At 39.1% G+C, this 12,828-nt stretch overlaps 1 protein-coding gene across 1 annotated transcript; it reads right to left on the minus strand.

The window, feature by feature from the left end:
* Positions 1 to 203: 203 nt before the first annotated feature.
* On the minus strand, positions 204 to 9,407 carry LOC136256994 (uncharacterized). Its single transcript, XM_066050086.1, has 10 exons — positions 9,303 to 9,407; positions 6,162 to 7,891; positions 3,906 to 4,002; positions 3,691 to 3,843; positions 2,820 to 2,857; positions 1,744 to 1,884; positions 1,409 to 1,574; positions 1,119 to 1,296; positions 516 to 564; positions 204 to 460 (listed from the first exon to the last, which is right to left on the minus strand). Exons 1-10 carry the CDS (start codon positions 9,303 to 9,305, stop codon positions 379 to 381), a joined length of 2,637 nt encoding a protein of 878 aa, XP_065906158.1. The 5' UTR covers positions 9,306 to 9,407; the 3' UTR covers positions 204 to 378.
* Positions 9,408 to 12,828: the final 3,421 nt, after the last annotated feature.

Consider the following 12,828-nt stretch of genomic DNA (forward strand, 5'->3'; position numbering starts at 1 on the left):
CTAACATCCTAATAGCTGAGATTAAGGAACTGAAGTAGGAAGGGACACTGATTTATTGTACTGTTACTATTTTAGGCTAATATTGCTGTGCATGAAACAATTAGAAATATATCAACCATATGTATGCTTATAAGCCAACAATTGTAATTGCACTCACAAAAATTACAATACAGCATTCTTGTGTATATCCAAAGTTAGTCCACCATGTTGTATTGGTGTCATGGTTTATATAACACAACAAGTTTGGGCACACATGTTACATGAATGACAAATACAAAATAATTCAACAAAAATTAAATAATAAATTTCAAAATATAACTGAATTGTGAGTCTGTGTTTCCTGCATGATCGCTAAAAAATTCAAAGTAGAGAAGTTGACTAGCTTGGAGGTGGAGGTGCTGGCATGCTCGGAGGTGGAAATGCTGCTCTCTGTACATCATCGTAAGTGTCATCTTGCATGCTGTAACACAACAAAGTAGTGTCATGGTGACACATGAACACATACGATAACATACAATTCTCCTTCAACGTTGTCTCTCAATAATTTGTAGTCGACGAAGCCAACTGTAAAATAAACACAACACTGTCAACTGAGTGTTCAACAAGTTTACAAAGTCCAACAAGATAAGGTCACCTCTGGGATCAAAATACAGCCTCAAGACCACCTTATTATCAAAAATGTCATGCAGTACAACTTAGTGATGTTTGTACAAGGTCACTATAGTGAGGTGGTCTTATTAATGAGGTCATAAAGTACACCTTAGCCATATGATTGGGACTACCATAATTATTCTTGTGCAAAAAAATCACAATATTTTTTCATGATAAAATTTATGTGACTGCTCTATTAGAGTATCTCAATTTTTTTTATCACTGGTAGACAGTGTCTTAATACATTGCAGTACAAGCTAAAGGCAGTGAGCCAGAGGTAAGATAGGGAAATGCTTAGAAAGTTTCTATAGCTAGTTCGTTATGAAAAATATAAATAAATTCATGTAAGAAATTTTCATATAATTGTTGCATACCAAAAATATTTTACAGGTACTTGACATGACCACTATAATGAGGTAGTAATACTCTAAGTGTTGCTTACTAAAATTATCCTTGTAAACACTCACTTGTTCCATCAGGTTTCTCACAGAGGTACTTCCCCTCAGGTAGCTTCTCATGTGATGTCAACAACACCATCAGCTGTTCACCACCTTGAAGTATCAAGTGATCCTTCCCTTTAGCATTTGGTTTGACAACTTCAGTGGCAAATATGATGGGCAGCTCATCTGGATTCAATCCAAATTGCTGGGAAAAGTGTACGATTTGTATACATACGTACTTGCACAGACGTAGCCGTAACACACAAAGATACATTTTAAAACCACTTCCTAAAATGTAATTATTTGTATGTACAAACCTTGAAGGGTTTAGTAGATAAATGTTTTCTACGATTCTTCAGTTTTATTTCCTCTAGCTTTTTTCTTTCCTTTTCCTTGATTGCTCGTTCCTTTTCCTGTTGGATTCTCTCCTTTTCTGCCTCTTTTTCTCTTTTCTTTTGTTCTCTGATTTCTGATTTAGACACCCTACAAGCAATACAATACGTCCTAATGAAATACAGTGAACAAAATGTGGTCTTATTAATAGTACAACTTAGCTATGTTTGGGCATGGTCACTATTAAATGTCTAACAATAAATCAACTACCCACTAAGCAACAAACTATTCTCAAGTCCAACAGAAAACCTTTACTCACTTTTTATTCATACCAGGCGAGAGATTAGGCATTGTACTGCTGCCGCTAGCTGCTGCTAATTGTTGTTTAGTTTCAGTTGGTACCATCTCATAGAATGACTCTTCCACCGGTACATCTCCGTCAGGATTACTAACACCAACCCTGTAAGATACATCAGTCATATGCTAGCTGTCTCAGTTATATGGTGACCAACTGAGTAAAAAAACTGAGTTTGTATGTTTTTCTCAGTTGTCTAGAGGGAAAACCAATGAAGTTTACAGATCTGTTAACTGCTGAATACTTTTGGAGTTTAGCAGGAACCGTAATATTTAATTAATTTGTACAGTGACTATATATGCTGAAATAAGCTATAGGTGGGTCACTCAGTTGGTCAGAGTAGGGTAAATATACAAACTGTAATAATAGTAACTACGTACAATACTCTTTAATCTGCACATGTAACCTTTTCATTTCTGCACGACTGTATGTGTACATTACAATAGTGAAATTATTAATCTCCCAATCATACTCCCCGGGATTGCCTAAGCCTGGCCATATAATAGGATGTTACTGGCTATGTATGAAATCACACACATTAGGGCTATGTGATAAAACCTATATCTCGATAAGTGACAACCATTTTATCTTAATAATTGATAATATCTCAATAATGATGTGACATCGATATTATACGACAGTTTTGTAAACACAGTTTTACATAATATTATTTGTTGACATTAAGTCACATGGTGCTTGTTAAGTCATAAATTTTATCATTTCCCAACTACCTTTCCACAAGTTTTTCATCTGACTGTTTACAAAGATTTATTACTATTATCTCAATAAGCAAATTTGTTATCTTATGATAGGTTATATCTTTTATCTACCAGCCCTAACACACACAGCAAAAAAAAAAGCAAAGTCTACGGCAGCGATGCAAAACACAGCTATTGTCACCCAGTAAACCAGTAATTGAGTCTTGTGCAGGACTACTAACCCGCAGGAGATTTTACAGAAAGAGGTTGCGGAACCCAAAGCAACCCAAACGCCCCGCTAAGCGAGACACATACAGTTGGGAAATACACATACACACTTACCCTGAGGGTAAACTATTGGTAGCCAGTATATTCATGTTCTACAGAGAGATCAAATGATTACACAGTTACTAACAGAATACATGTTGTACTATGAATACTATAGCAGGTGGTGATCAAAGCTAATATCAAGTATCAAAATTAAATATTTGTCTACACCACACACACCTGAAGATCTCTGATCAAGGATCCTATACACAAGCTACTGCAGGTCATAATTTTCTATTTATGTACTTAATTAGCTATCTTGTGCTAAATGCTTCAACACTAGCTTATTTCTCTCACACAAAATAAGGGCCAGTTGAACTAATGTGTGGATAACTGATATTTGAGTTTCACCATCAACAACATCTCACACTTTGTAATCTGTGTCACATGAACAATAGCACTCCATGGCTTCTTCTACCCTTGATTTTAGTGATAATTAACCACAAAGGGAAATCCTCACTTCACCTTATATGGTTTCATGTGAATTTCTATTTTGGTTACAGTTGTGGGATTTAACGCAAGTATTGCTGTTGCCATATATAAAGCATACAGAGGGAAACTTTGGCGGGCTAAACTTTGATGAATAGCAAGCTAAATTGCATTTGGCGAAATAAACTTTGGCGAATTCAAGCTCAATGCTTAGCTATAAAGATGGTGCTACAAGTAATTGGTAGATTAAACTTTGATTTTTAGTAAATCACCAAATTCACCAAAGTTTCCCCCCGCAAAAGTTTTCCCCCGCCAAAGTTTCCCTCTATGCAGTATTGAACCAGTTATTAACTACAATACTCAGGCTATAGCTAAGAAATCTCACAAATCCCTTTTCATCGTTACATAATAAATAGCCCACACATACAGAGTTACTCTGCTTCTTCATGCCCCTCACCTCTAATGGTGGAGTTTCATACATATCATCTTGTTCCTCAGTCGGATGTAGGTCATAATTATCATCAGCAGTCGGTTGCTCTTCTGGAGGATGAAGGTCGTAATTGTCGTCTTGTTCTGCTTCTGGAGGAGGTGGTGGGGGAGGAGCCATAATCTGCAACACAAAGTGGGCATGGCTGACACCACAGACAGCAGTAAGTAGATGAATTTACTTACAGGTGGACGCAATGGTGGTTTCTGAAGTGGTGGCCTATTGATAACAGCATTTGTAGCTCCAGCTACATCATCATATAACTCTCCTTCTTCATCAACACTGTAACAACATGGATAAACTAATGTCCTAATTTCAAAGGTCTAAAACTATACAAGTTTAAGGAAAAATTAGAAATTTTAAGTTTGATTAGGGATCATAGAAACAAAAAAGTAGGGAAACAAGGGATGTCGCCTACACCTGCAGATACACTAGTGAACATTTAATCCCTAATCCAGTCTATACCCCAAGACCAAGGATTAAATGTTCACTAGTGTATCTGCAGGTGTAGGTGACATCCCTTGTTTCCCTACTTTTTTGTTTCTACGATCCCTAATCAAACTTAAAATTTCTAATTTTTCCTTAAACTTGTTTGCTTACTTTTTTTTAAACATTATTATAACTGGTAAACCCATGCATACTGCATCAAAAGAAAGGATGGCGCCTGAATTAATGTTTTCGTCTGAGCGCGCGCCCCAGCTATCAAAACTGCTTCGAAAGTGCAGTGGCCATTACGCTTCGCTTTCAGCTATGTTCGGCCCGTGACACAGCGCTACAGATGAAAAACATTAGAAAAGTGTCTCTGCAACAATCCAGTCACCTCAAAAATACGACGATTCACGCGTCCTCAACTATCAATTACTGCCTCGAAAGTGCAGCAGCCATTACTCTTCGCTTTCAGCTATGCTCAGCCCGTTACACAGCGTTACAAACAAAGAACAGTGTTAGAATCATCTCTGCAATCAGTCCATTCACCACGGAAAATATGGATGATTCCCGTTTACAAACGTATTGTAGGGAAGCCATGCATCGCACTACCGCGAATCGACACCTTAGGCTGTCAGCAAAAAGAAATGGGACACAAAGGAGGACAAAGGTAAGTCCATGATGCGTGCATTGTACGTACTGCGGTATGCCAAAAGGCACATCTCAGGACGAAGCGACATCGAACAGTGAAAAAATTAAGTCCATAGCCTTAGCCGTTATCGAGTTACGCTTGCCAGGCAGGAGTTAATCAGTAGAAAATTCCATTGAATAAATTTTTTTTAAAATTTCGTAACTATTTATTGGAAGCCTTTAGATCATACTGAAGGCACTTTAGGACTTGGTTATACCTAACCAATACTGCCAAGGTGCCAGGATACAGTTGTGAAGCTGGTTTCTGGGTGAATTTTTTGGCTAGGAAAACCCAAAACTCCATGATCCCTACTATACAGTACTACCGCACTGTATGATACACTAACACATAAGATACTAGGACACATTTTAAGGTTGACATGCAATACGTATATAAAACTCCAGTTGGGGAAATGATGTTTGGTACTGTACATGTGGGGACTTCACATTTTACTGGAAAATGTTGGACAATTCAAACTGCCGTTTTGTATGTTAATTATCCTACCATCTCCAAGCTGCATATGAAAAACACAATTAAAAGCCTTGACAATTTAAATTTGACAATTGTAACAAAAACTGTCTCAAGTTCCTACTTAAGTTTACAACAACCAGTGGAATCATGCAGGTGGACCTTTTCTCAAGTACATTATACGGTACTGCCCAAGAGTAACGTCGCACACGCAACTTTGCTCGAGGTTTTTAAAATCGTTAATTAAGAGGCGTGGCAACTGTTTTGCTCGTGAGACAATGTGGCAGCTGTTTCGTTCATGAGAATCGCGAGCAAAACAGTTGTCACGCCCCTTAATTAGTGATTTTTAAAGTCTCAAGCAAAGTTGTATGTACGAGCGAGTACGACATTGCGCTTGGGCAGTATTGTACTGAGAAAATGTCCGTATGTGCTACTAGGGACTAGTAGGGAGCTGAAACCAGGGAGTTTTCTTTCTCTACAATCAAAACTTGTGATTTATTGCCAGCAAACAGCCTTAAATTGAAGAGCCAAAGTTATGCCAATGCTAACTGGCTTCATGATATATTGACCAGAGGAATTGACCAAAATTATCCATAACACAACTTTCACCAAAATTGATACAAAAATGTAGAATCCCTCTAAGGTAGAGACCATCAGGGAATATTTTTGTCCTTTACAAAAAGAGGAAGTCTGTTAAGTACTAGTAACATGCATGACCAAGACCCCATCAAATTGTCCACAATTAAGGGACATCTTTTAGAGGGCTTCCAATGTACAGTACCTCAAACACTTTTTTGAGTTACTAGGTGTACAACTTACTTACTTTGTACAGTGATAACAAATCTACACTACTCACTTTGATTCTGTAGTGGTCACCCCATGAAGGGCTATCTGCTGTAGTTGCTGCTGCATGGATGGCATGTTTCTCTTCACTGTATCCACATCATCATAGAATTCCTCACATTCCAACTCTTCTGGAGCAGGTGCAGGAGGTTTAGGAGGAAAATTGGGTATAGGTCCTCCTATAGGAGCCTTTAGTTGTGGAGGACGTGATGGTACAGGGGCTGGAATGGGTGGTGCCATTCTGCCCGGCTTGCTGGAACGATGTGGTAGTGCTGGTGGAGTGTACGCATCGTGAGGTGGCACCGGTCGACGTCTGTATCGCTTAGCCATTGGTACATGAGGGGCTGCAGGTGCAAAAGGGGGTGGGGCTGGACCTGAAGGAGGAGGTGGAGCTGGTATTGAAGGAGGCGAGAAAGGTGGTCGTGGCATCGATGGATGTGACAGTGAATGATTAGGTGATTCTGATGGTGGTGGTGGTGCGGGGACACTTGGTGGAGGCATCCGCTGAGGAATAGTTGGTGGCTGCACTCCTACGATTTCACCAGGTTGCGATAGTGGAGAGCTTGGAGGCTCAGGTGTGAATCTTGGGGGACCTAAATCAATGATGTTTCCATTAGGTGGTGGTACAGGTGGCCTATCATCAAATGCCTCAGATGGTGGAGGTACGTCCCTTCTTTGTGGTTTTGGTGGAGGTAACTTCTTCTGTTGACCACCAAACTTTGATGGAACTGATGGAGATGTTTGTAGTACATCATGTGAAGCAAAAGATGATCCAATGCTATCCCTTCTTGGAGGTGGTTTTGGAGACTGTCTTGGTGAAGTATTTGGTGCAGCCAGAGGTTTTGGTCTCAAGTTAGGAGCTCCTTCATGAGATAAACCAGGTGATCTAGCGGGCACACTTGGAGACGAAGATGGTTTAACTGGTTTAACTGGTTTAACTGGTTTAGGTGCAACTGGAGCAGGAGATTTCCTCAACATTACAGGCGGTACATCAATGTTACCATTGAATGTTGAGTCAGAAGATTTGTCTTTTGATGGTTTCCTTGCCACTAGTGGAGGACCTTCCCCACTACTTGAATCTTGTCGCTTCCTTACCCAGGATGGCTGGGGTGGTGGAGAATCCTCAGAAAGAGAACCACTCTTTTTCTTCACCCATGGGGCTACGTTTTCTTCTTCCTTTCCTTCCAAGCTTGTAGTACTAGTAGAGTCAGCTGGCTTACGTTTCTTAAGTTGTGCAGCCCATGGAGGTGTAGAATCATCATCATCCTTTCTGTTCTTCTTCTCTAAAGCATCCAGATCAATAGTGCCCCTGTTTAATGCTGCCCGCTGTATTATTTTCATATCAATACCACCACCACTACTACTAACTGAAGCTGGAGCATCTTTTCTATTAGTTTTCACACTCTTAGCCGGCTTAAGTTTAACTCCTTCTAATGCTTCTTTTGAAAGTGGTGCAGGTGCAGAAGATGCTGGAGGTGGTGGTGGTGGCGCAGCCACAGTCGGTGGTGGCAAACTATTAATCGTTTGTAGATTACGAGGTGGCAATGATGGAGGGTCATTTCTTGCCGGCAGGGGAGGACCACTACTGGGAATGGTGGATACACTGGGTAGAGGTGGTGCAGGCTGCATTTGCGGTGGAGCAAATCTTCCTTCTTGTTGGAATGTCTCAATACAATCATACAATTCCTCCTGTACCAGGTCATCTCCACCACCTCCGGGCAAGTCTTCATATAACTCCTCATCCTACACAAACATCAATAATGATTAGGAGCATGTAGTACACAACAAAAAAAATGCCACAAAGATAGTTATCTTTATAATGACTCCTTATTTACCACAAATCAGAGGTACACTACAATAAGTACAAACAGACTTTACATGTAGTGAACAGCAATACATAATATGTCACAACATGTTAGTGTAGTGTTTATCACACACACAAACATTATGGCCAAATATTATTGTATTACCTCAATTGTGGGCCTAGCCATTTTACTGAACAAGACCGAGGCCTTCAGTGTTGCACTTTCCTTGATGTTCTTACAGATTCATTAAAAACAAAATTGTTTTACTGCATTGTTATTAGCACTGTACAGAACATTAACCTGACAGCATTATCAGACATATTTATTCCTGGTGATATCTACCCAAGGTATTTATACAAGGGACTGGCTGTAATTCAAACCAATATGGGTGTCAATAATTTGGCATGGAATACGTAACATATTATAGCCTGTAGGCAAAGAGAAGTAAGACTACACAAGTACACATACACTATAGCAACCTGCTATAGAACAATAAAAAAGCCCAGCTGCAGTGACGCTGACAATACAACACTATAGGTATTATATGCAATCTCATGTACTTGTAACTTTAGATCCACAACTTGGGATGAGAATTGCAGTTGTGTATTGTGGTGACAACATAAACACCAACTTGTAATTAATTTTGCAAAGCATGTATCAGCATCTTACTACAAAGTTAGCAAACTTATTCATTTCCCAATACAGCAACCTGTGACCACTAATAGTGGCATAAACGCAGCAATCAATTCATCAACTTGTTATGATTAAGGTAACAAAAATTTTGATCGTAATCAGATTAAAGGCTCTATACGTGTATGCGCTACAAATTGGAAGTTGATAAAGACTCTGCACAAATGTTCCACATCTTATCCACCTAAGCCCGGCACACTGAAGGGGCATACCCCCACTGAACACTTCCATATATGTATAGATACAATTCATCAGGCACTGGAGGGCACACAGAGATCCAAACACCATAGAAATAACGAATGTAAACGTTAAAAGGCCTACAAAACGCTTGGGCTGTGATCACAAATATATCCATTAATGCGAAAGTACATTTTTCTCCGCACACTGACGACAACACATAAACCACGATTGCAACTGTATCGTGTCGTGCTTTCATAAACACACTTCGCACTACACACACGCTATACTGGCTGCACAAGTACCCCGTCACAATGCAAATACAGACAGGGACAAACAGTGATCCCCGCAAGCGCAAAACCCACGTCATCAAAAAAGCTATTTTGCCTCGGATCTTGCATAGTAAAAGCCAGTCATATCGCTGGTTAGATGTACATGAAATATAACCAGAGTGTACATATAATTATATACGATTGGCTTACCATTTTATGTTGACTATCGGAATACTATCCCTGTGATCACTAGACGAGTAGAGACCGGCTGTCTGCTGTTCTTTTGAAAAGTGGGTCACAAAAATTCTGTGAATGATTCGTCACGTGATCAGTGCTAATAAGCACGTGCTAGTTTGCAAGGCGCTGCAAGGGTTGCTCGTCGGCGAGAACAATTACACACTGGTGCTTATTGGGTGAGTTGTATTTCACCTTGCAATTGTGAATAACGTTGTATCGTATTTCGCGCGTATTTTGTGTGTTGTGGTGTGGCCGCGTGCTTGTTACTTAAGCTAAACACTTTGCACTTACACACCACAAACACACACTTGAGTATAAGTTTGTGTTCTAAATTTGAATTTAGCGTTCTGTTAAATTGTGTCACAATCCAGACTCTTATGGTTTATCACTTTCAATGTAAACAGCCTGAGGTCTTGTACCTTGTTTTGCAAATTCCTACTATAATAGTTGTACAATAATGCAACCACAGGTGATAATTGCATTGTGTGGTGGTATATAGGGTGCAACTCTCTATCACCTATCAACACTTCTGTATCAATATAGCACTGTTAGCTGTCTTCAGTTTCTGAAACTGCTTGTTTGGTACAGTAAATTGCAAGACAGTTGTCTGTTACAATTTTTGCTGGTGATATCACATGAAAAACAGCCAATCAGATACTTCGTAAGAATTTGAAAAAGTCTGGCCGCCTATCATTGGTTGGTTTTCATGTGAGTCCCATTCAGAATTTTTGACAACCGACATGCAAATCACTGTAGTTGAGTATATCAAAGTGAAACCCAACCATGAGTGATAGAACACCAAACAGTAAGCTCCTGCATTATTCCATCATTTATGATTCAACTCAGCACGAAAGTACCACTGTTATGTACTATGGAGTAGAGCTGGTGATCAATGTATCGAGATATTTATGGGTTATCATGATAAGGATGGTAGCACATGCACCTCCAAACTTCTAACCACATGATTCACATGTTATTTTGTTTTCAATTTGTTGATTACTTCATTGGCTGTTAACAAAAATCACGATCTCTATGCATGTTTAAAAGAAGATAATGTTATCACAATGACATATATACCTCTTCTATGGAGGAGGGTTAGAAGCAATCACAGCAGTGCTGAATAACTTCCACATTTGCTTGTCTCAGTTTTCAGCTCAACATAAACAATACTACAATGTGTGATCAAAGTGTTTGTAAGTCCTCTGTACCTGTTGTACCACAAAAAGTATATAGATAGGCCTTAAAGCTGTGATACCACTTTTTGGTTGTGGCATCTGTAAGTGCTATAATCAGCTGGGTTTTTATTATTATTATTATTAGTGAAATAACCTACACTATTTACCTTCCCTGCCAATGGAAGTCATCACATGTTACAAAATCCTGAGGCCTGAGCACCACCATTGTGTAGTACCAAATCAATTATGCACACTACAAAATTACAGGAAGTGTTGTTTTTCCTTATACAATGTTTCATAGATAAACATTTTGAAATATAGTTATTTGATACTGAAGTGTTGATGGTTGATGGAGGGTGTGACCAGAGGAAGCAGGAGTGGTTTGAATGCTTGTTTATACCCTAACACACATGCTCATCACATAATACCTGTAGCTGAACACATAAACACTGCTTCCCTCAGCTTGTTCACAATGCTAGCAAGAACACTGTTCACTGTGTATACATTATTTGTTGCATGGTAAACTCACAAAACATAATTTTATTTAAAATATTCATATGCCAAACTTAAGTCTCACCAAAGTTTTGTTGTTTATGGTATACAACACAACTAATACTCATTAATGTGGTCACGTATGGGAGGCTTTAGTAATGGGACAGTTTTATTTAAGGTGATAAAATGTCTTGACCGCTTCATTGGAGGTCCAACATGCATGTATGTGTACTTGAACCATTGGGTTTACATACCAATTGAAAGCTTTTCTTATGCTGAATCTAGTAGTTTAATTTCATGTACACTGGAGACTTAATCACGTGGTCAAGAGCTCTGTACACTGTACAAAATAGAGGACAAAGATCCATCTGATCATGAAGAGAACTTGGCCAAAACATATTTTAACCCTTAAACCTGCAGAGAACTTTTGGGAAATGCATGTTTGCACAATATGGGCATGCATGGCCACACTAGGTGTGGTAACTTAATTCTTACAACCTACAAATATACATTGATTAAGTCTGTTCACTGGGCTACTTGGAGAAGGTTAAATGAACACTGTAACTACAGTGGCTTACTTGTTATGAAGCAATCAACAGCGACGAGTCGCATCTCCGTGTTTCAAAATTCTTGCCACATGTTTAATTTCGATTGTAGGTTTACTCACATGAGTCATATATGGCCTGATAGAAATTTTAATGATGAATTGAATGGAAATTGTTGCAAGGTGTGGTAGGAGCAACCACCATCAAGTTGTCAGCCATTTTATAAGGGTATGTAAAGGGTTTGCGTGTTTCCTTACCAAAAAGTTATTTTCATGGCTAGTTTTGGCCTCACCATTTAGCATTAGGGTAAACCCCAAGTTACCATTTTAATCCTTGTTACATCACAAGCAGAATGACGTAAATTGCGTAGCCATAGAATGGACGCTTTGAAAGTTACAGCGCTTTGTGCAAGGCATGCATATAAATTTATTAAGATTACGCAGGTTAAGGGTTAAAAGTCTCCAGTCCACGGAGCAATCCTACAGCACTGGTTTAGACACTCCTCTGTATTCCAGACTACAATGAAGTGTCCTTATTAGAGATGTGTTTTGATTTTAGGGGGCTAGATGTTTGTAATGTACACTGTTACAGATGGAGTGTCCTGCCAACAAAGATGTACACACTTGTTTCAAATGTCAGTTTATAGTTTGTACATATCATTCACCACACTGCTGCACCATATAGTATGTACATGTTAAGCTGAGCCCTGAGAAAACACATTTATAAAAGAAAAGCGGATTTTTCTCAAGGGAAATAGCCAACTAGATGATTAGTGATGACAGTAAAGATGTGAATGTGTGGCTTGGCTCCACTACTTTACATGCTTGGGAAAGAGTTGTAACAGTACTTTATGGCTTCTCCATAGGAAATGTATGGCAAAAATTTTGTTCGGTCATAAATTGAATGTCAGACATTTGGATGAAAAGATATTTTGAATAAATTTAGCAGGCTACCAAGAGTAAATATTTACTCTTGGTACTACAAATAAGCCAAATTATAAGAACTTGTGTAATATTCCATCCTTGCTTTTGAGGGTTCAGCTCAATGTAGCTATAGTGCTGCTTGTTATTTAGATTTTCTCTATATGATATTACAGAAGTGGATCAGAGATGCATTATATTGTTCAGATCATTGCTGGATTCTTAGCCAGTTTCTTCGTCGGCATGACCTGGTATTCACCCAGCCTGTTTGGCAAATTGTGGTGGCGACTTCAGTTCCCAGGGAAGCCGTTTGGAGATCTCAAGATGAGCTATTCGCCTTATCCTTTCACTATGATCAGCGTAGCAA

The sequence above is a fragment of the Dysidea avara genome, chromosome 5 (assembly GCF_963678975.1).
Source record: "Dysidea avara chromosome 5, odDysAvar1.4, whole genome shotgun sequence".
Taxonomy (NCBI): domain Eukaryota; kingdom Metazoa; phylum Porifera; class Demospongiae; order Dictyoceratida; family Dysideidae; genus Dysidea; species Dysidea avara.

Coding starts and splice junctions, on each gene's coding strand:
- LOC136256994 (XM_066050086.1), bottom strand. Junction 3,844..3,905: donor AACCACCATTGCGTCCACCT/GTAAGTAAATTC, acceptor TTTGTGTTGCAG/ATTATGGCTCCTCCCCCACC. Junction 1,885..2,819: donor ACCAATAGTTTACCCTCAGG/GTAAGTGTGTAT, acceptor TGTATCTTACAG/GGTTGGTGTTAGTAATCCTG.